Source organism: Sphaerodactylus townsendi, linkage group LG07 (genome assembly GCF_021028975.2).
Source record: "Sphaerodactylus townsendi isolate TG3544 linkage group LG07, MPM_Stown_v2.3, whole genome shotgun sequence".
In the NCBI taxonomy this organism is placed as follows: domain Eukaryota; kingdom Metazoa; phylum Chordata; class Lepidosauria; order Squamata; family Sphaerodactylidae; genus Sphaerodactylus; species Sphaerodactylus townsendi.
Window position 1 is genome coordinate 110,863,043 of NC_059431.1, and position 22,476 is coordinate 110,885,518.

The 22,476-nt window shown below is 46.1% G+C and overlaps 2 protein-coding genes across 5 annotated transcripts in view; both read left to right on the top strand.

Annotated features, from left to right (window-relative positions):
* LOC125436749 (A-kinase anchor protein 2-like) overlaps positions 1-22,476 on the top strand; it is a 480,182-nt gene that overhangs the window by 191,142 nt on the left and 266,564 nt on the right. The gene's annotated exons all lie outside the window — the stretch shown is intronic.
* LOC125436751 (paralemmin-2-like) overlaps positions 1-22,476 on the top strand; it is a 161,947-nt gene that overhangs the window by 43,422 nt on the left and 96,049 nt on the right. For both annotated transcript variants that reach the window (XM_048504007.1, XM_048504009.1), the window contains exon 2: positions 3,800-3,880. In XM_048504007.1, coding sequence (XP_048359964.1) covers positions 3,800-3,880 — 81 coding nt within the window. The remainder of the gene's footprint in view (positions 1-3,799; positions 3,881-22,476) is intronic.

Here is a 22,476-nt window from a genome sequence, read left to right on the forward strand (position 1 = left end):
AGTAAAATTTTGGGCACTCGACAGTGGCATAGCGCCAAGGGGATGAGGGGTATGCAACGTACTGGGCACGCACCCCTGCGGGGGTGTGGCAAGGGTGTTGCAAGAGTGTTTCTGGGGGTGGGGTGTTTGGGGCCATTTGGGGGGCATTCCAGGGCAGGGTGGGGGTGTGGAGGGGGTACAGGGCGTATGCGTGCCCCAGGTGCAGTTTCCCCTTGCTCCGCCCATCACTGGTCTAGAAGGTGGACGAGGCAACAAGGGGATCGGCTATTTTAGATCTGCTCCTAACCAGCAATGATAACCTGATTAATGGGGTGGAAGTAGTAGGGTCCTTAGGTGGGAGTGACCATGTTCTCCTGGAGTTCAGTATACAATGGAAAGGGGATGCTAAGTCTAGTCGGCAAAGGCATGGGGGGGGATGGCACCCATGGCAACACCTGCAGTGGCTGCTCACTCCCCGCTCCCATCCCCCACACCCCACTTACCTCAGCTGGCAGGAGTCTGCTGTGGGCCGGCATCAAGCAGCCTGGCGGGGCCAGACCAAGGGGCGCCCGGCAGCAGCCCCGCCACACTGCTCCTTCTGCTGGCAGAGGCTCCGCTGGTTAAAGGAGCAGCCTGGTGGGGCAGGGCCTAGGGGAGGGGTGTGGGGGCGATTCTCTGGGGGGCCCCACATGACCAGCTGGCGTGCGCCCGGGGACATGTGATGCCACATGTCCCCGTGAGTACTCTGCGTATGTGGACACGTGTTCTAGACTTTTAAAAAGCTGATTTCAGTAAACTTAAGAGACTACTGGGTGTGATCCCATGGTTAAGGATGTTTTAAAAAGTAGGGAGTACAAGATGGATGGGAGTTTCTTAAACGTGAGATCTCGAAGGGCCATTTTCAAACAGTTTCGATGAGGAGAAAAAATGGGAGGTGTCTAAAGAATTCTCAAGTGAGCTAAGATATAAAAGGGACATGTACAGGAAATGGAAAAGGGGGGAAATTACTAAATTGTATGTTGTTTTAATTATGTTGTTCACCAACCCAGAGCCCTTTGGGGGTAGGGTGGTATAAAAAACTCAAAAATAAATAAATAAAATAAAAATAAATAAAGAGGAATCCAAACAAATAGCCAAGACTTTGATAATGAAACTGAGCCCTGTAAATCAAATTTGCAGATGATTAGGAGGGGTAGCTAACAGGGGCAGGATTCAAAATGATCTGAACACTTTAGAGAGGTGGGCCAAAATTAACAAAATTAATTTCAATAGAGGTAAAAGTAAAATACTGCACTACGCAGAAAAAATGAACTATATAAGATGTGTGACACCTGGCTTGACAACAGCACAAATACAGGATGTGTGACACCTGCCTTGACAACAGTACATGCGAATGAGATCTGGGAGTCCTAGTAGACCACAAACTGAACATGAGTCAGCAGTGTGATTGGCAGCCAAGAAAGCCAATGCAATTCTGGGATCCATCAATAAGAGCATAGTGTCTAGATTGAGGGAATTAATTGTACCACTCTACTCTGCATTGGTCAGACCTCACCTAGAGTACTATGTTCAGTTCTGGGCATCACAATTTAAGAATGATTTTGACAAGCTGGAACATGTCCAGAGGAGGGCAACCAAAATGGTGAAAGGTCTGGAATCCATGCCCTACAAAGAGAGACATAGGGAGCTGGGGATGTTTAGTCTGGAGAAGCAAAGGTTAAGGGGAGACCTGTTTAAATATTTGAAGGGATGTCATGTCGAAGAGGGAGCAAGCTTGTTTTCTGCTGCCTCAGAGGCTAGGACACGGATTAATGGATTCAAGGTGCAGGAAACGAGATTCCACCTAAACATTAGGAAGAACTTTCTGACCGTCAGGGCTGTCGGACACTGCCTTGGAAGGTGGTGGAATCTCCTCTTTTTTTGGAGGTTTTTAAACAGAGACTGGATGAACATATGTCAGGAGTGCTTTGATTGTGTGTTCCTGCATGGCAGGGGGTTGGACTGGATGGCCCTGGGGGGTTTTCCCGACTCTGTGATTCTAAGTAGCATCAATCATTATTTAATTACGTCATTCATAGTCTGCCTTTCCTCCGTATGGGGGCCCAAAGCGATTTACATTATTGATTGATTGATTGATTGATTGATTGATTGATTGAGGTGATTTGGTGTTGGTGGTTGATTAGGTGAGATTGATTGATTGATTAGTTGAACTTAGGTTATACCTTATGCCCTCCCAGGACTCAAAAGAATTATTGAACAACAAAACAAAAATAGAGCACATAAACCAAAACTAAAATCCAATAAATATTAATTAAATTGGCTCTATGTAAGTAAAATAACCCCACCCCATTAAAACGCAGCATACGTCTCCATTTTATTCTCACAACAACCCTGAGAGGTAGGTTAGGCCGAGAGAGTGTGTGGCTGGTAGTAAGCTTCCAGGGCAGAATGGAGTTCGAATGTGGGTTTCCCAAATTCTGCTCCAACACACTAACCATTACACTGTCGTATAAGGGATCTCCAGGTTAGAAAACTCCCTGAGATTTGTGGGTGGAACCTGAGTAGAACAGGGATCTCAGCAGGGTACCATGTCATCACGACCATTCTCCAAAGCATCCATATTCTCCAGGAAAGCTTATCTCTGTAGTGTGGAGAGGAGCTGTAATTCTAGGGCATAGTAGTGACCCCGCCCCAACATTTCTACCAGGCTGGGCCTCCAAGTGTTGTTCATGGACTTCGATTCCACATCAGCCCCATGCCCAGCAGGAGGCCCCATTGGCCATGCTTTAGCAGGGAGCTGCTGGGAAAATATTGAGTGATCCCATGAACATCTCCTGAAAGGAGCAGCGAGTTTGACACCTATGTTCCTAGAGGCAGTGAGTGGCGAACCTTTGGCAGCTCCAGATGTTATGGACTACAATTCCCATCAGCACCTGCCACCATTGGCCAAGGTGGCAGGGGCTCAGTAGGAAGGTAGCAGTCCATAACTTATCTGGAGATGCCAGAAGGTTCACCACCTGACTCCTTCCTAGGAGGCTATAGGTGTCAAACTTCCTTGACCCTCCAGATGTTCATGGACTACAGTTCCCAACATCCCCTGCCAGCATTATGCTAGCAGGGGATGATGGGAACTGTAGTCCATAACATCTGGAGGGCCGCGAGTTTGACACCTATGTTCTAGGGCAGGGGTCTGTAACCTGTGGCTCTCCAGATGTTCATGGACTACAAATCCCATCAGCCCCTGCCAGCATGGCCAGTTGGGGCTGATGGGAATTGTAGTCCATGAACATCTGGAGAGCTGCAGGTTGCAGACCCCTGTTCTAGGGGATCCCCAAATTCCACTCAGAGGATGACTTCCCTAACCAGCTTACCACTGCCTCTGTTTTCTGGCCACTCGATTGCACAGACCAGCTTTGGCAGTTCATAAAAGACACGAGCTAAAACAATGACGATTGTCCCTTTAACTCGGTTGTTAGGTATCGTCCTTGCTGTTTCCCCAGAGGACCATTCTCTCCGCCGCTTTTCCCATAGCTGAGTCTCAGAGAGGAGGGGTAAAAAATGTTCTTCTCTTCCTTGCTGAACAAGTAGCTAGTCCTTAGCTGGCATGTCATTTCTGTTCGGCTGCCGGGTGCCCAGCCTCAGACAGTGAAGCAGGTGAAAACACTGGCATGAATTTATCTGCGCAGAAGGGCTTGCCTCGTGGATCCTCCTCTGTATTTATTTTTTTTGAAAAAAAACCCTTCCAGTCTGTACCTCCTGACAGGCAATTTCTCTTCTTTCTTTCTCTCCCTCTCTCTTTTTTGTTTTCTCCTTCGCCAAGGAAAAAAGGAAACGGCAGACAGAAATAGAAGGGAAGAGACAGCAGCTCGAGGAGCAGATACTTCAGCTGCAGCATTTCAAGGTAAGGGCTGGGGATGAATCGACCGGGAGCCGTGGGTTTATTAGGCATGCAGATCACAGAGTGGGAGGCAAAGACGAACCTGCTCAGACATGAAACAGCTCGCGCGGGCACAGCCTGTCTCTTCCAGCTCGCCGTCTCCTCCCTGGATCTGTTTTCTGCGTGTGGTCCTCGCTACCTGCGCCCTGTTCCTGCAAAGGACGGGGTAGAAGAGAGATCAAGAGGGGCACCGTCACAAACATGCGTTGCCACCGATGCATTATTCATCACACGCCCAAGAAATGCGATGGTTGTGGATTTGGGTGTGTTCGCTGGATTGCTTAAATGATGCCTTTGCAGCTAGACTGTTGCTGAGCTTTTTTTAAAAAAAAAAATCTCTTCTATTACCGTTGTCTTTAACCCCTACGTTACTTGTTTCTCCCTGGGTGTATGGGGTGCAGATATACATACGTACGTACGCATACGTGTGGGCATGCATACACACACTCGTTAATTGGAGCATAAATCTGTGCGTAGACTGATGTACACCGGGAGGAAGAAGAACGTGTGAGGCTCTAAATATAACCTGGCACATTCAAACTTCATACAGCTCTTGCATGTGCAGGCATTGTATATAAGCTGATATTATCAGTGTGCACACACACACACACCTTGTGTGTCTGGATCAGGGGTCTGCAACCACGCTGGCAGGGGCTGATGGGAATTGTAGTCCATGAACATCTGGAGAGCCGCCGTTTGCAGACCCCTTACTCATCCAGATGTGCCTTGTATTGACTCCAGTGTACTCATTTGTGCTTCAGACATGCTTCTGTCAGACTCCCTTCTGTTGAAAGACAGTTGCAGAACCCCGGCGTGGGGGTTTGATGGTGGGGGAATTGCTACAAACGAGGGCAGTTGTCAGGCTGGTCAGCTTGTATATGAGAGATTTCCTGGGAGACCCTCAGAAACTGCTCAGAGGAAGCGTGGGATAACAGTGTAAGAAACTAATGAGTGTGTGTTTACGTGCACCTCTGCATCCAGGCTCGAACAAGCCTCATAGGGAACGAGTCCAAATATTTGCTAAGGTTAACTGGAAGCTAAAGGCACCCAGTATTTCTTCCAAGTAAATTGATATCTTTTTTTGTTCCAAAAGAGTGGTGTTCAGTCCTTTTGGTGTATTTTTATTGTGTCTGGGGAACGCAGAGCAACTGAGCAGCCAAAGATCACCGTGAGGTCCCCAGACAAAAGTTTCTGCTGCTTCCTCCTCACATTAAGGGATTATAGCACAGACATGCTGCTGGACTTCAGCAGCACGGTGTAGCGGTTACAGCATCAGATGACAAGCTGGGAGACTCAGGTTCGAATCCTTATTTTGCCATGGAAGCTCTCTGAGTGACCATGGGCGAGTCCCTTCTGCTTAACCCAACCTACCTCCAAGGTGTTTGTTGTGGAGATGAAATGGAAGAGGGGAGACCAGTGTTGTGAGCCATTTTTCAGCCTCTTTTGTGAGTTGTTGAAAGCTAAATAAATGTCCCGAAGGAGCACCTTCCATTTCCTAGGAATTTAATAACTCAAGTTTCGCCCCCTCTAGCAAGGGACAGAGGAAGGACAATAATCCAATGGTAGAGATTTCTTAAAACTGAAATATTGCTTTGTTTGCACCGTATATATGCCATTTATTTACCCAGATTGAGTGGATTTTTCACTTGGCTTTTCCCAGCTGTTCAAAGGAGGGAACCAAATATTAAAAATCATAATTATCATTATAATTGTTAAAAGTCACCTAATTTTGCCCACCTTTCTTCCGAGCATTGGAAACTAACTGAAAAAAAAATCATACTGTTTCAGGAAGATGTTTAAACTTTGACTTTGGCGAGTCTCCAGGGTGAGGCATTCTATCATTTTAGATTCAGCCGCTCTCTGGAAACCGGTCTCGTTTTTAACTGATATTTATTGTGTCGGTTTGTAAGACATCTTGAAATAAGGCAGGGAGGTTTCATTTCAAAGGGTGTTTGGTGGAGAGTTGTTTTGGCAGATCTGGGTGTGTCTTTATTGTGTTGACGGTTAGATCGTTTTTTATGTGTCGGCCTCTTGTCGTTCCTTGGTCAGCCACTGAGTCTAAGGACAGGAATTGGGATAGAAGTATTTTTTACAGAAACATAGCTCAGTGTAGAAAGGAAAGAGAAATCAGCAGGGGTGATGAGAGAGGGAGGGTTGAGTGGGAAGGAGAAGGAGATAGGATCTATGGCAGGGGTAGGGAACCTGCGGCTCGAGAGCCGCATGCGGCTCTTCTGCCCTTGCACTGTGGCTTCACAAGCCGAGCCACTGGCCCCATCCTTGCCCGCCCTGCAGGCAGCAGGGCAGGCGCACCAACTGCCCACGGTTGGCTGGGCCGCGCCGCGGGCTTCCCCTCTCACCCGCCCCATTGGAGCGGGGCGGGCGCTTTCCCGGCGGCCGGCGAGGCCGAGCCGCCGGCTTCATCCTTGCCCGTCCTGCAGGCAGCAGGGCGGGCGCATCCATGCGCTTCTCAGAATGAGCGGAGTAAAAGGTAAAAAAACCCCTATATATATAGTGTTATCTTTATTTTAAATGTCAAAAATTATTTGTGGCTCCAAGTGTTTTCTTTTCTCGTGGAAAACGGGTCCAAATGGCTCTTTGAGTGTTAAAGGTTCCCTACCCCTGATCTATGGGATAATAAGGAAACAACAGCAATAGTAGTGACAGGAGGAAGCCACTCAGATGTCAGGAACATGATGTGGAGGAAAGCCATTGATAAAGGACAGATGGGGTTCCCAACCCTGCCCAGTCAAAGGCCAGGAGATTCGCCAGGTGGTTCCTGGGAAGGGTGGAGTTTGAGAATGATGTGACATCACTTCTGGGTAACTGCTTAGGAATGTCCTCTAATCACTATGGTAAACAACACAGAGATTAGAGGAAATTCCTAGAGTGTCCCTGTGGAGTCAATTTTTCTTCCTGCCCCTTAGTTTTTTTCTGTGCAGGAGAGTGAGGTGGAGAATTCCCCTCTGAGACTTGGTGATTTAGAAACCTAGAGTCTAAGCAAGAGAGAAGGATAATACAGGCCAGCATGGGGATTGGCGTTGCAGTGGCGTAGGAGGTTAAGAGCTCGTGTATCTAATCTGGAGGAACCGGGTTTGATTCCCAGCTCTGCCATCTGAGCTGTGGAGGCTTATCTGGGGAATTCAGATTAGCCTCTACACTCCCACACACGCCAGCTAGGTGACCTTGGGCTAGTCACAGCTTCTCGGAGCTCTCTCAGCCCCACCTACCTCACAGGGTGTTTGTTGTGAGGGGGGAAGGGCAAGGAGATTGTAAGCCCCTTTGAGTCTCCTGCAGGAGAGAAAGGGGAGGATATAAATCCAAACTCTTCTCTCTTCTCTGAACCCACTAGTTTCCTTCATGTTTTGTATTCCGTTGACCACTTTAGTTTTGTTTTTCAAACTAGGCATAATACACTCAAGTCTAAGTAATTGATTACTGGCTAAGCAAATGCTCTATATCACTGTCAGCGCAGGTCTACCGGTGACATATATTGACTCCTGTGTTATCAGGAGATAACATGGCTGCATTTCTGCGGTCTAGCATATAAACTCACCATTTCACTTGGGCGGCAGTGAAATCCAGAGAGAATGTTTGTGTTTGTATTTTCATGAGCCAGAATGAACGACTGCGCTCTGAGCCACAGAAAGAGATCTTGGCATTTATGGTGCCTGTCTGGATTTTGAATTGCAAACAGCTTCATCTGCACATCACTGGATATTGTACAATTGTTACACTGCAGCCATCATTCACCCCTAGGTTTTCCTATATGGACAAGAGAATCCAGAATGGCTATGATGCAATATCCAGTGATCTATGGATGCAGTCTCTTGTTTGTCATCTCTGGCCGTTCCCAAGGCTATTCTGTGAATTTTCAACAGTGCTGTTTTAGGCAGAGATACACCCTTCTAGGCCCATTGACTTCAAGGGTGTGACTCTGTTTAGGATTGGTAGTCTGGAATCTCAGAGCACTAGCAGACAAAGGGATATCTGTGTGCACACAGGCAGTTATAGTCATGAGCACGTTCATCCTTTCAGAGAAAAGGAGGAATTGCTGTTTTATTAGGTGAGATCTGCTGCAAATCTAATTTTACTTTAATTTGAATAGAGGATTGCCAAATCATGTTACCGGCTGAGAACTGCTTTACAGGGCAGCTGGGGTGTTTCCCAGGATAGACACGCACGGCTCATCGGGGGACATCACCCAGCCGAAGTGCACCAGACAGCTGTTGCCAATTCTGTCTCTCCTTCACACTTTGCCCGGTTACCATGGCAGTAATGAGACCTGCCGCTTAAAGTTATCCTCACATTTGTTCAGGACAAAAGATTCGTAGCCTGGAAGATGCTACCTAAGGCTCAGCCTGTCCACTCTTACTGAAATCTGATCCAAAGAGAGCAAGAGAGGGGGGGTAGGAACCATGCCAGATCCCTGTGGTGTAGTGGTTAAGAGCAGGCGGATTCTAATCTGGAGAACCAGGTTTGATTCCCCACTCTTCCACCTGAGTGGCGGAGGATTGTCTGGTGAACCAGATGTGTTTCCACACTCCTGCATTCCTGCTGGGTGACCTTGGGGTAGTCATGGTTCTTCAGAACTCTCTCAGCCCCACCTACCTCACAAGGTGTCTGTTGTGGGGAGAAGAAGGGAAAGGAGCTTGTAAGCCACCTTGAGTCTCCTTACAGGAGTGAAAGGTGGGGTATAAATTCAAACTCCTCCTCCTCCTCCTCCTCTTCTTCATAGATGACAGCAAGGCTTTTTCATCCAGTTATTGTGGAACCCTGCACTATTGGTCCCCTATTGCTGGGTTCCTCAGTGGTGCCCACCAATACATCCTTCAGGGCCTTCGAAGCTTTCCAAAAAGTGAGCAAGGCCATTGCAAAACAGGGCTTGTTATTGGCTGTCTTCATTCAAATGGGAGGGGTTTCCACCAGAGGATCAGGAAGACTGGTAAGTCCAAACATGGACTTTCCCCAGTTAGTAGTTTGTTCCAGTCATAAAATGTGAGAAGTTCCAAGCCTGGTGTCCTGCTACAACAAAGGCAGCTGTTTCTGCAGATGTGAAGGCAATGCCCCCTGGGTTCTTCTGAAGCTTCCCATTTCCCAGTGAGGTAGATGAAAGCTGGGATCTGCTGCTGCTTTGACAAGGAAGCAAATGGATGCTGGGAAATACATTGGCAGGTACCATGATGCCCATGGGCAGCATATTGAGAATCAGCATTTTTAGACTTCCCCCAGAGGAGTATAGTTGACAACCTCCAGGTGCTGCCTGGAGACATCCCAGAATCACAACTGTTTTCCAGATCGCAGAGATCAGTTCCTCTGGAGAAAATGGCCGCTATTTTTAGGGCAGACACTATTTTTAGGGCAGACACCCTGCTGAGGTCCTTCCATTTTCCAAACCCCACCCTCCCTAGGCTGTATCCCCAGATCTCCAACCCATAGGTGGCAATCCTATAGAAGAGGCTTGAAAACAACACCCTAGTACAGTGGTGGCGAACCTTTGGCACTCCAGATGTTCATGGACTACAATTCCCATGCTGGCAGGGGCTGATGGGAATTGTAGTCCATGAACATCTGGAGTGCCATAGGCTCGCCACCACTGCCATAGTATCTACCCTTGTCTACTCCCCCAGTTCCCAGCAAGTCCTGTCTCTCACCACTGTGCCACAGGGGCTCCAGTCTCCCCCACGTCTCATACACTATTTTCCAGCCTCCTCCTGGGGAAGCCCACCTGGGCGTCAACCCAGCTGGGGCACCATCAGGTACCCTTCAGGACAGAGCATTGTGGTGCTTTTGAAAGACGACAACCCCAGACGACCCCAAACTGAACTACTATCTTATCTGGCTGAGCCTTTAGTTCAGGTGAAATACTGGCCAGGTGAGTTGGGCCTCCCTATTGCTCTGCACATGATCTGAAGGCCGATTTAGAATTGCGGTGCTTTCTGTGGCCATAGACTACAGGGAATGACAGTTAGTGGTGGGCAAGCTGTCTTTAAGGAATGATTGTCTACCATTACTGATTATTTTACTGAAGAATCCTTTCCAGACCCTTTTTGAGGAACCAAACAATTGCCTGGAACACAGTTTGAACAACAACTGGTGTATGCAGTGCTTCAGTGCTTGATTATTTGGGTGCGGGATGTTTATGAATAATCAGTACATGAATTCCTTAAAGGAATGTGCAGCAAGACATTATTATGGGCCAACCTGTTGTACTGACATTCAAAAAGCCAATTTCTCTTTCTGAGTATTCGTATAAAACATATAGCGGAGTTGTAATTGACTCAGTGTGGCAAGCTCTGCTTTCGAGGTTCCTGCGGCTATAATAGCTGGGTTGAATTAGGAATGTTTATCCTTATGTTGCAGTTGTATTTCAGCAGTTAATTTTGTTCTGAGATGCTGGGATTTGTACACATTGTGCTGGATGCCAAACGTTTGACTGTGGGCTTTGGACGTTTGGGGGTTCAGGATCAATCATGCAAACTGTTCATCGGTGGTATCCAGACTGGAACAGGGGGAGATAAAGGATAACAGCCAAATGTTTACACGCTGGATTGCGGGCTGTTTTGAAATGACTCACATCGGTCTTTGGCTGAATTCATCGCTATTGCTTTTGTTGGTTTGATTCACTTTTCCTCGCTACCTATGAAAGCCTCTCAGGAACGGGGGAGCTGCTCGCAGACCAACATAATTTGAAGCTGTACGTGATGGGATCTGCCAATATTGAAATTTCTCTAGCAGCACTATTAAGGGAAAACATTGAAGTGCAATGGGTCTTCAAGGACCAACGTGTCTTCAAGGACCCTGAAACATTTGCCAGAAACTTTACAGCATTATGGCAGTGATAACAGCGAGGTGCAGGCTAAGGGATTTGTCTGTTACCAGCTATTATTTTTCTATCATGGGGTTCCTACATGGCGTAATGGTGGGTTCAAGTAGGATGTAAGCTTGCTTACTGCCTGGAGGGCAAAAATGGCCTATCTTTTGATAGATGCTCAGTGAGAGTATGACCGATCTACAGCAACACAGTCATTATTGCCCTGCCATTGAAAGGAGGTCCCTTTTTCTTTTTTTTTTCTTTTCTTTAGGTGCAGCCAATCAGATTGTGGGACAATTAGCCTGGCTTCAGGGGTTCATTTTTGTATGCCTGCAGAGCAGTGGTGGGATCCAAAAATTTTAGTAACAGGTTCCCATGGTGGTGGGATTCAAACAGTGGCGTAGCGCCATTGGGCTGGGCGGGGCACAACGGGGGCGTGGCCTGGCATTCCGGGGGCAGGGCATTAATAATTTCTCTGTTACCCCCCCCCCCTGTTTTGGGGTCCCCAATATTAGTGGGACCCATTATTGGGACTTATGGGTCCTTAATATCATCAGGACCCACTACCTCTCCCTCCTCCTTTTAGGAGGATTAGGTTTAGGTGGGGTGCCATCTTAGGATATAACAACTGCTGTTTTTATTATAATTATGGAAGTTTGATTACGATGATTTTATGTGGTTTTATGTTGTACACCACCCAGAGCCCTTCGGGGATGGGGCGGTATATTAAATTAAATAAATAAATAAATACTGTAAAAAAACACTTACTGTAAAAAAAAAGTTCCTAATTTCTCGCTGGTATATTTCTGTCCATAATTTTCTGTCCATAATTTAAACTCATTATAGCAAGTCCCATCGTCTACTGCCAACAGAAACAACTACTTCTCCTCTAATTGACTGCCTGTCAAATACTTAATACTTTCAAATACTTAATTTTGTTTCTAGAAATCAAAAGAAGGATACTGTCCTTAAACCAGGAACTTTACCATATTACTAAAACATGTTTTTAAAACAGCCCAACAGGGAGAATTATCCCGTTTTCTACCTTCGCTAACCAGCCACATAGGAAACAACAGGACTTTATGATTTTTGGACCTAATGGAATTTCTAACGGAAAAGCAGACCCAATTAGTAACCTCCTCTCGGCACACACAAATAATTAGTAACCCACTCTCGGGAACTGGTGAGAACCTGCTGGATCCCACCTCTGCTGCAGAGCTACACTCGTGTTGCAGGAAATTAAAAAGAGAGAGAAGCATCTCTATACAAATGGGTTCCTTTAAAACAACTGCAGCCCATTATATATTTGCTGTGCGGAATCCACCTCTGTTACAAGATAGGAATGGGATGGGTGAATGCCTGCTGATGACTGGTTCCCATTGCGTTGTTGTGGACTTGTCAGTTGGCAGCACTGTTTGAGAAAAGAAGAGGGGAAACCGCTTAACCCAGGTCATGGGTTACAATGAATAATCTACACACGAATCCTCTGAGCATTGATCATCTAGAGCCGTGGTGGCAAACCTATGGCACTCCAGATGTTCATGGACTACAATTCCCACCAGCCCCTGCCACCACGGATCTAGAGTGTCAATGCACTGTGAAAGTATCCACATGTACAATGTCTTGCTATGATTAGGGACACTGCTTTCTGAACACTGCCAGTCGGGGGAAGGAGGTGCTCATGCAAAATAAGAGAAGAAGGGTTGGTTTTTATACCCCATTTTCCTCTACCATAAGAATTCTCAAAACGACTTCCCTTCCCTTCCCTTTCTTTTCTTACAACAAGCACTTTGTGAGGTAGGTGGGGCTGAGAGATTTCAGAGAAAATTGTGACTGGCATTCAGCAGGCTTCATATGGAGGAGTAGGGAATCACTCTTGGTTCTCCAGATAAGAGTCGGCCACTCACGTGGAGGAATGGGGAATCACACCCTGTTCTCTAGGGGCGATTCCGCACACGAGTAAAATAGGTTCGACCGAGTTCCCTGAGAAGGGTACTAACCTAGGTCAAAGCCATTGTTGTTCCCCACTGCAACCAGCTTGATCCCAGCTCGGAGGGCGGAATCATCCTGTGCCTCTTCGCCGCTCCGTTCCGATTGGCTACTGTTCTACGACCATGTTCCGTCTACCCCCACACATGTTATAAAAAAACTGCCACAGGAATGGAGGGACGAAGGTGGCATTCTTTGATTGGCCAACTGTATGCATGCCCGAAACACGCAGCTGTGATTGGCTGAATAGGGGACTCCTGGCACCAGAGATTCCGCACTTTACTGGAATCGAGCTGAGTTCGAGTGTGGTTCCCTGAAAAAGTAGTAGTTCCTAACTGGAGTCAGAAATTTGACCGTTACACTGGGCGAAGCTGGTACAAAACCACGGTGATCCCAGTGGTTGTGCGGAACACTTAGGTCGAAGGCAGCTCGAACTTAGGTCAATAACGCAAGTGTGGAATCGACCTAGATGAGAGTCCACTGCTCTTAACCACTGCACCGCACTATCTCTCATATCCAGGGATAAATTCCTCCATGTGCTGGGGCCATTTTCATAATCTGGTAGGGATCACACAAGGACAGGTCCAGCATGGTCGCTTTCTGTTCTTGTTCATTCTGTCAAGGCGTGTTGGAGGGCAAGAAATAAAAGTCACAGACAAGGGCTAGAAAAGAATGAACAGGGCTAGAAACAGAAGTCACAAATGAGGCTACAGATTCACATTTGAGGTATTCATAACCACCAGTGGTGGCTGTGGGGGGGCGGGGTGTGCTCACAGAAGACCATCATTCCTGAGTATAAAATTTCCTAACTGAATCGACTGGGGGCCTGCACTTATAAGAAGAGATGCTAGGCCTCCCACTAAGTCAGAAAGCCTCCAACTGCTCATTGTCCTTGCCCAGCACTTCCGCACATGCAGAATAATGCACTTTCAATCCACTTTCACAATTGCTTGCAAGTGAGTTTTGCTATTGCACACAGTTGTAAAGTGCATTGAAAGTGCACAATTCTGAATGTGCGGAAGGGGCCTAAGAGGCAGCAGGATAAAGTTTTTATTTAAAAAAAACATTAACTTCCTATGTATCACTATGCTATTTCTAGGGAAAACCTAGGAATGATGGTGGGTAACTCTAGCACATTGATGGCGAACCTATGACACGGGTGCCGGAGGTGGCACTCAGACCCCTTTCTGTGGGCACACATGCACAGAGTTCATCATGTGGGAGGGGTGGAAAATCACCCCCCCCACACACACACACAGACACATATCTAGGCTAGCCTGGGCACAATCCTTTACCTGGGAGTAAGCTCGGTTGCTGGCAATGGGCCTTGCTTCTGAGTAAACCCTCCTAGGGTCGTGATTCACCCATTTGAAGCGTTGCATGGTTGCTTCATCAAGCTTACTCTCAAGTAACGTGCACCTCGGAGTCAACCACATTTTCTAAACTAAAACCTCAGTATTCAGATTAAATTGCCGTGTTGGCACTTTGCGATAAATAAGTGGGTTTTGGGTTGCAATTTGGGCACTCGGTCTCGAAAAGGTTAGCGATCACTGCTCTAGCAACTCAACTGAAACTCTGTAGGCTTACCATAGAGTTTCTGCCAATTCCTGCAGCTGCCATACATCACTTCTGGGTTTTCCCAGGAAATGAGGTAATGGTACATAGTACATCATGGCCCTGCACAACCCTCCCCCTCCCCTCCAATTGTCAGGCATACTTTTTGCCAGGTGTATATATATGAGAAGCAAGGGGAATTCAAATGTGGTATGCACCTACAATAGTTTGGGGTAGATCTGTGTTGGCACTCATTTTAGTTCCCGATGTTCATAGCCATTCCTACTGTCAATGAGAAGTAAGTGCAGATAGAGGTTCTATAATCAGAGTTTTCTCTTCCCTCCTGTTTGGACTTCCCACCCAGTTTGGAGGCTCTGTTCAAGGATTCCTGACTGGAAATCTGGAAGCAGCGTATAGGTTGTTTTAGAGCTCTGGACTGTCAGAATAGAAATGTTGTCACTCCAGCTCGTTGCGTGTCTGCAGGGCCCTTCCAGAACCAAAACTGTTAAGTTTCCCCCAGCTGTTTTACACATTAATAAACCATTTTATTGAAGTTGTGGAGATGGATCAGAATGTGTATAAATTTGTATTTAATCAAGAAATATGGAAATCCAAATGAACCAAAGATGCTAAGAATCAAAATGGTGTCTGTGTAAGTGACCAGTAGAAGCCTGCATTTTTGCAGCAGGTCAAAGGCATGTTACCAACTTGTCAGTGACTATGCAGGCAAGCAAGATAACATCTTTAGGGTCTTGTAATTACTACATGACAGCAGAAAGATGCAATTTATAACTTTGGTTTTTGGGTTAGAAATAGAATGTGATTAGTTAAATTACAAAGTGTTTTTCTATATAGTTGAATGAACAGAGAAATGATAATGAGAGATTCACGTGTATTTGTATTTCACTATAATTCTATTGTCTTAGAATCGAAGGTATAATTGTGTTAGAATCATGTTTTAACATTTTAACTGGGAGAAGGAAGTTTTATGATCCTAAAGTATGTGAGCCTGCATTGCTTGAAGGGGATATCTCTCTCTCTGGGAGAAACTTAGCAAAACGGGTTTTTCTTGGAAACAAGAAAGACAGCAAGCTAGTTTTATGGCTGCCCCTTTTGCATATGGGCAGACAGAGAGGGCATGTGCTAGCAGCGTTTGAATTACAGAAGGAATGTAGAAGAAGAGGCTGTCTTACTGTGACCAGGAGACAGATTCTGTCCAATGGGATTTGACCATACATGCTTGTAGCACGTGAAAGAGGTATGGATTAATACGTGAAACTTAAGGGGAGGATTGTGTGACGTTTGTATTCTGTAACTATAAAAATTAAGGTTCTTCCTCTACTGGGTGTGCCTCTTTCGAGAGCCACCCGGGAGGCGTTACCTCCTGTAACGTTCTAAATTCTGTGTCTATAAAATTTGGTCCCTTTGTATCAAGGGTGTGCCTCTTATCCTTAAGGGGACACCCTGGTCAGATACTTATGCTGTCCAGTAAACTTATCTTCGGTTTCAAAACTGTTTCTTGGATGTTTTCTAACTTTAAGTTTTTCTTAAACTAATTCTGCTGTGTAGGACCAGAGACGCGGTCCTGGCCCCACAAAGTGGTCTCCTCTTTTAAGAAATTAATCCATAGTGCCAAGAGTAAAAGACAGAGACTGTTAGAGGGCCTTTAAGAAAAGAATGACCTGCAGTTATAGGCAGTGGTGGGATCCAAAAATTTTAGTAACGTTCCCATGGTGGTGGGATTCAAACTGTGGCATTGTGCCAATGGGGCTGGCCGGGCACTTTCCACCGGGCGTGTGCCGGGCATTCTGGGGGGGCGGGCATTCTGCAGTGGCGGGGCTGTGGCAAGGACACAACTGCTGCGCTGGTCCTTGCGGGAAACGAATGCACGCAGGCACAGGCTGCCACGCACGCCGGTGCACCTCCTGCTAGACTGCTTCAAGTTCTGCGCGCTACTGCTGAGAGGAGGGGCATAACTAAGGCAAAAATCACGTGGCAAAATCACCAATTAGTAACCCCCTCTCGGCACACACAAATAGTTAGAAACCTACTCTCGGGAACCTGTGAGAACCTGCTGGATCCCACCTCTGGTTATAGGTGATCATCTACCAGGATTCACACCTGTAAAAAAAATCCGTTTATTAAAACTACAACTTGAGGCTCCTGTGGTATTTTTATTTTCAAAACGAAGCCATGCTGCTTTAATATTTTACATACTACCGGAGTTATAAAAATGGCTGTGACAAGCAGGGTCTTTTTAGAGTTCATATACATGTTGTAGGAGTCCTGCTCAGGGAAGCCCATCAAAATTTGTCAGGAGATCAATTTAAAAAATGGTTTGATTTTGTCAGACCTCTTGGGGACGGTTGGGGTGCTGCTGCTTTGAATGTTCTAGGGTTGTAGCTTTTTCCGTGGTTTGCTTTATGGTTTTCATTTTGAAACAGTGAATGACGAATTTAAACGTTTTGTGTTACGATTACCGGAGCCACCTTGAGCGACAGTCGAATCTGAAATATGGGCTATAAATAAGGCGTTTAAGAAATCATTTTCTTATTTTCCGTCGTTCATTTCTTGCATTCAAGGGAATTTCCAAGCTAACAGGGAATTGAGAATTGCGAGGAGACAGTGGTCCCTTCTGCACAGGAAACACAAATGAGTTAAACCAGCGATGGCGAACCTTTTCGAGACCGAGTGCCGAAATTGCAACCCCAAACCCACTTAATTTATCGCAAAGGGCCAACACGGCAATTGAACCTGAATACTGAGGTTTCAGTTTAGAAAAAAACAGTTGGCTCCGAGGCGTGTGTTACTCGGGAGTAAGCTTGGAGGTAGTCGGTGGCTTTGCTTTGAAGCAACCGTGCAACTCTTCCAACGGGTGAATCACAACCCTAGGAGGGTTTACTCAGAAGCAAGCCCCATTGCCAGCAACCGAGCTTACTCCCAGGAAAAGGATCATGCTTTAGTTCTTTGCATGAAAATCAGTGGGGTTTAACAGCGCTTAACAGGGTTACCTACACTGCTTCCCCAAAACTAGGCTTAATGATAATAAGCAGCCCAGGCCAGCCTAGATGTGTGTGTGGGGGCGACTCTGCGCGTGCCTACAGAGAGGGCTCTGAGTGCCACCTCTGGCACCCGTGCCATAGGTTCGCCACCACTGAGTTAAATGAACCTGTGTTGCCTGTGACTTCGTTTGCACGGCGGATGCAGGCGCCATCCAGGATTGCTGGGATCCCTGTGTCAGGATGGGGCATGTGTTTCCCTGTGAACTGTGCACCTAAGAATCCCCCCCACCCACCCAGGAATCCCACACACACACTTACCGACACAAAATGGCGCCCATCTAGAGAATCCACTCTAATGTTGGCCACCTGGAGAATCCACCACAATGGTGGACGAGAGGCAGGAAAATAGAATGCTTCCTGCTTGCCGTAGTTCACACAGGCAAGCAGAGCGCGTCTGAAACCCAGGTTAAAGGGGGGAAAGTAGCTGATTTAGCAACTTTCATTTAACCTAAATTCAGCCAAATAAAATGGGTTGAAAGCACTTTCAAAAGTTCTGTGAGAACTCCTCCCCCATAATGCTTTTTTCACACCCCTGAATCTGTTGTATTTGGCCTGTTCAGAATCACCCGGGGATGACTTTGAGGGGATTGGTTGCTCTGGATTAAATGAAAGTAAAGCCAAACCCACAGTGGCTTAGGAGAACAGGTGGTGCGACGAGTGTGCGTGTGTGTGTGTCGAATAGCAACTCTTGTGGTATGTTTGCATTTGATGAAGACATGAAGGGAGGAAGCAGAATCCTTCTCCCTAATGAGCTAGGTTATTTATCTAGCACTTTAATCAGTGCCTCTGATTTCTGTGGAGCATCCCCACTCTGTAGCTGTTTATTACAGACAATTCCAGTTTGCATCAGTGATTCATCGCCGATGCTTCCTGCCACGAGCTATGGTACAGAGCCTGGAATAAACATGGAGCAGGTGAAATGCACACCCCCAAAATAGCCTGAAGTGTTCAGCAGTTGCCTCCTCCCTTTGACCTAAAATATGTTTTCAAAAGAAGGCGAATGGCCCAGATTTGTATCTTGAAACCATTAATATAATTAGCGGAAAGTTAGCCGCTTTCTCATCCCCCAAATTAGAAAAGTTACAAATGGGGAAGTTCATCAGGAATGTGGGAATGAGCATTTCATTTTCCCCGTAACCTTCTATTTCCTCTTTCCGTTCCCTGAAAGCCCCCATAGTCCCTCCCCTTTTTCCTCTCCCATCGTTCCTTCCCACCCACCAGCCTGGCTAACTTCCCCCTTTCCACCCCCTGACAGTCTCTTCCCAAGAAATGTTGGCGGGGTTGTGTGGTACCAGCCACCAGTCCCAGTTAAGCGGGGGGGGGGGGGGGGCAAGGATTTGCAAAGAGGACCTCACTTTCCTCTGCATCCCTGTTCCCGCTACTTCTTGTTATTTTCCTGGCCGTCCCCATAGCCTCATCTTTCCCTGCTTCCTTCTCTTCTTCCCATACCCCAACCAACCTACTTTTTATCCTCCCCCCCGCCCCCCATCTTCAGCTATTTTTATTATTTATTCACTTCATTTACACCCGGCTTTCATGTGCATCATTCTTCTGTCTTCCATTTTATTATCACAACAATCCAAGGCCACCCAGTGAGTTTCCAGGCAATGTGAGGATTCAAAAATGGGTCTCTCAGATCCTAGTCCACCTCTCTAACCACTAACCTGCACTAGATTACATGGTATGGCTGAGCAGTAGCAAGCAGCCATGTTTGGGTGAGTCCTGCAAGTCACGGGATAGCAAGTTGTCCAGTGGTTGCTACCAGTCTTGGCCCTGATAAGTCCTCTCTCAACGGTCAAAACAGACCCAGAAAACCATGCACCTTCCCCTCGCCTTTTATAGACAGAAATGAAGGCTTGAAGGCTGGCAACATTGTTACGGTTGCCTAACAACCCCCAGAATGGCCACTAGGAGGGTAGTGATTTCTTAAAGCTGCAGGCACTGCTTTTATTACTGGTGGATTTAAAAAGGTAAAGTTTCCCCTTCAGTTGTGTCTGACCCTGGGGATCCCTGTGACCCAGTGATTGGTGGATTAACTCCCTTTAATGAATTAATTAGATTTCAGGTGTGTGTTTTTTTCCTACAGATCTTGGGCTTTTTCAGGTTTGCAAAAAGATTGTTATTCATGACCCTTGTCTCCAGATTAAAGTATCCTCAGCTAGGGCCATGCTGAGACTTAGCTCTGTCGACATATGTGTTCAAAGGTATGGACTAATAGAGACTTGTGTGATCAATCATCAACCGGCTTAGGTTTCTGAGCTCAAGCAAAACTCAGCGTAATGAGCAAGTTCGCTTGATCTGTCATTGTCAAATCCCTGTAAGAGGGAGAGAGCAAATGCTACCTATATTCATAATGTTACATTCACTTTTTAAAATGTGCATTATATAGCATGGCTTTGTTAATAGCCAGGTTGTTACCGCGCTGCCTGGTAACTTTTAATAGCTCCAGACCATCCAGCTCTCGGCAGAGCAGAGGAACAGAAACGGGACCCGACACAGCAAGTATAGTGAAATAAAAGAGTTTTATTGAGATGCCAACCTACATGTCAGCACCTCCGCACCACGGCAACTGCGCTGCCTAGCAGCTTTACAACATCTGAAATACACTTTCTCCCGCCGGGAGGCCGGGAGAATACAGGACAGCCTACATGCATTCATTCACAGAATACATGACAACCAATCATACATCTACAGGTACATAGGAACCAATTAGAGTCCAGCGGGCAGTCCCTTCTTGAATTTCACGGCAAGTGGTGGTGACGTAGGCACTGGCAGGAAGAACACAAAGGAGTCCTTTGGGTGCTTGGGGTCAGGAAACAAAACTTAACGATGATGGCACCCTTATCTCCCTGCTGGTGGGATTAGGCAGATTGAGGCGCTTCTTCCGGGGGTCTCTTTTGTCAATGTCCATTCAAGGTTTTTACAAATGAAAGGGACATGCCGAAGTGGAGCAGGGGTGGATTCCTGCCTTGAGCCAAGGAGGTTTCATGCAGACGCAAATACAGAAGATAGCTATAGCTCCTACTTTCTGTCTAATACAGTTTGTTCCTACCTAACTTATACAGAAATAAAACACAGTTCCATCTTTATTTAAAACAAGCCCAGAAATGGAATAAAATCACTTCTGGCTCCGCTATCAAGGTGACAATAAATATGTATATGTTTAATGAATTAATTAATGAGGCTCGTTTAAAAAGCCATCTGAGCAATCATGTTACATCCGTGTGCTAAAACAAGCCAAGATGAACAGGGCAAGCCTTGTAGGTATTCAGTTCTATTGTTCCTTTAAGCTGTTTTATGATTTCTGTAACCTGATCAAGCTCACATCTTGGGACTGCGATGCAGGCAGATTTGTACACCTGAGTCTAGGTAGAACTTTGCTTCTGAGTACCTAAGAGCTCAAATCACGGGGCATTTTCTCTTGCAGTGTAACTATGAAGATGAACAGAGCTTGCGTAAGAGACTGCCAGTTTTGAATTTAAATTTTGCTGCGTTTAGGGTCCATCGATAAGATCTCCCCCCCGGGCATTGCTACTCAGGCATTATTGACAGTTATTCATTCTTATAACTATTTTTCCAGTGGTAGATTGGAAATATAGGAGTAATGAAAGGAAAATATCCAAAGGGTTTTTTTAAAAAAACTGTGAAGACTGGTTTTATTTTTAGATCATGGCTGAGACAGAACCTGAAAAAAATCCTTTTTTGGAAAGAGCTACAATATTTTTATTAAAAACCTTGGAAAGTAGCTGAAAAGTTTGGAATTAATCAGGTCACCTTCTATACTATACTATAATACCAGTCTTCTGCCGCACCTTTTAGATATTTTCTCTTATTTTTGCTATGGATTGGAGTTCTCTTGTTCCTAAATCCCAAGCTGAGGTACCGAAAATGGAACCATTGAAAGCAAATGTCATCTTTCGCATGGTGAGACTTTGAGGTCATCCCATGAGAGTACTTTTAAAAATGCACGTACTATATAAGACTTACTGGGTGAGATTTCCCTGTAAAATATTCCCAGCACCAGGAAAACTGCATGGAAACTTCCAAGCATAGTTACATGCTTCTAAGACTATTGCCTTCAACGGATTTAGAAGGTATAAGTTTGCTTAGGATTGTAGCGTTAACGGATTTTCCTTTAAAAGCTAGTTGTCCTCAGTCTTGTTGGATCTTGGCCAAGGCTGGGATCAGCATAACTTGGGTTAATCTTTTCACAAGAACTGCAGACCAAGATTTTATTTCAAGTATGCACATACATACATACATACATACATACATACATACATACATACATACATACATACATACATACATACATACAAAATGTAATATATATATATGTAATATAATATATATATAATGTAAGTGTTTGTTTGTTCATTTGTTCCAAATCCCAAATCTCCAAAAGTCCTTCACCAATTGCTCTGAAATTTGGATACAATGTTCCATTCGACTCCACGCATGTTTTTATGTATTTCCTTCAAATTTTGACTCAATGTTGCATCAGCCAATCAGGATGCATGCTTCTTCCTTCACATGCTGTTGGTAAATGGACCCTCAAAGGGGTGGCATGCAAGGGAAGGAGGGAGGGAGGGGTGGCATGCAAGGGAGGAGAGGGAGGGGGCTCAGCATCTGGACATCACATGCTGTTGGTAAATGGACTCTCAAAGGGATGGAATGCAAGGGAAGTTATGGACCCTCAAGTTATGGACCCTCAAAGCGGTAGCATGCAAGGGGAGGAAGGGAGGGGTGGCATGCAAGAAAGGAGAGGGAGGGGGAAGGGGGCCCGGCCCCTAGAAGAGGGAGGGGGTGGGGAGGGAGGGAGGGCGGGGGAGGGGTGGCATGCAGAGTAATGGGAGGGAGTTAGGGGTGGCATGCACCAGATGGCATTTCACCAGATGAGGGAGGGAGGGGGAGGGGTGGCATGCAAAGTAATGGGAGGGAGTTAGGGGTGGCATGCACCAGATGGCATTTCACCAGCAAATCACTTCTGAGTATCTCACCTTGAAAATACTATGGGATCACCATAAGTCAGCTGCAACTTGATGGAACTTTGCATTCAAAGTCATTTGTGATATGATTTAGCTCATGTTTTAAAAATATGCAAAATGGATGTGGATTTAAAGAAGCATTAAATCCACTACCAG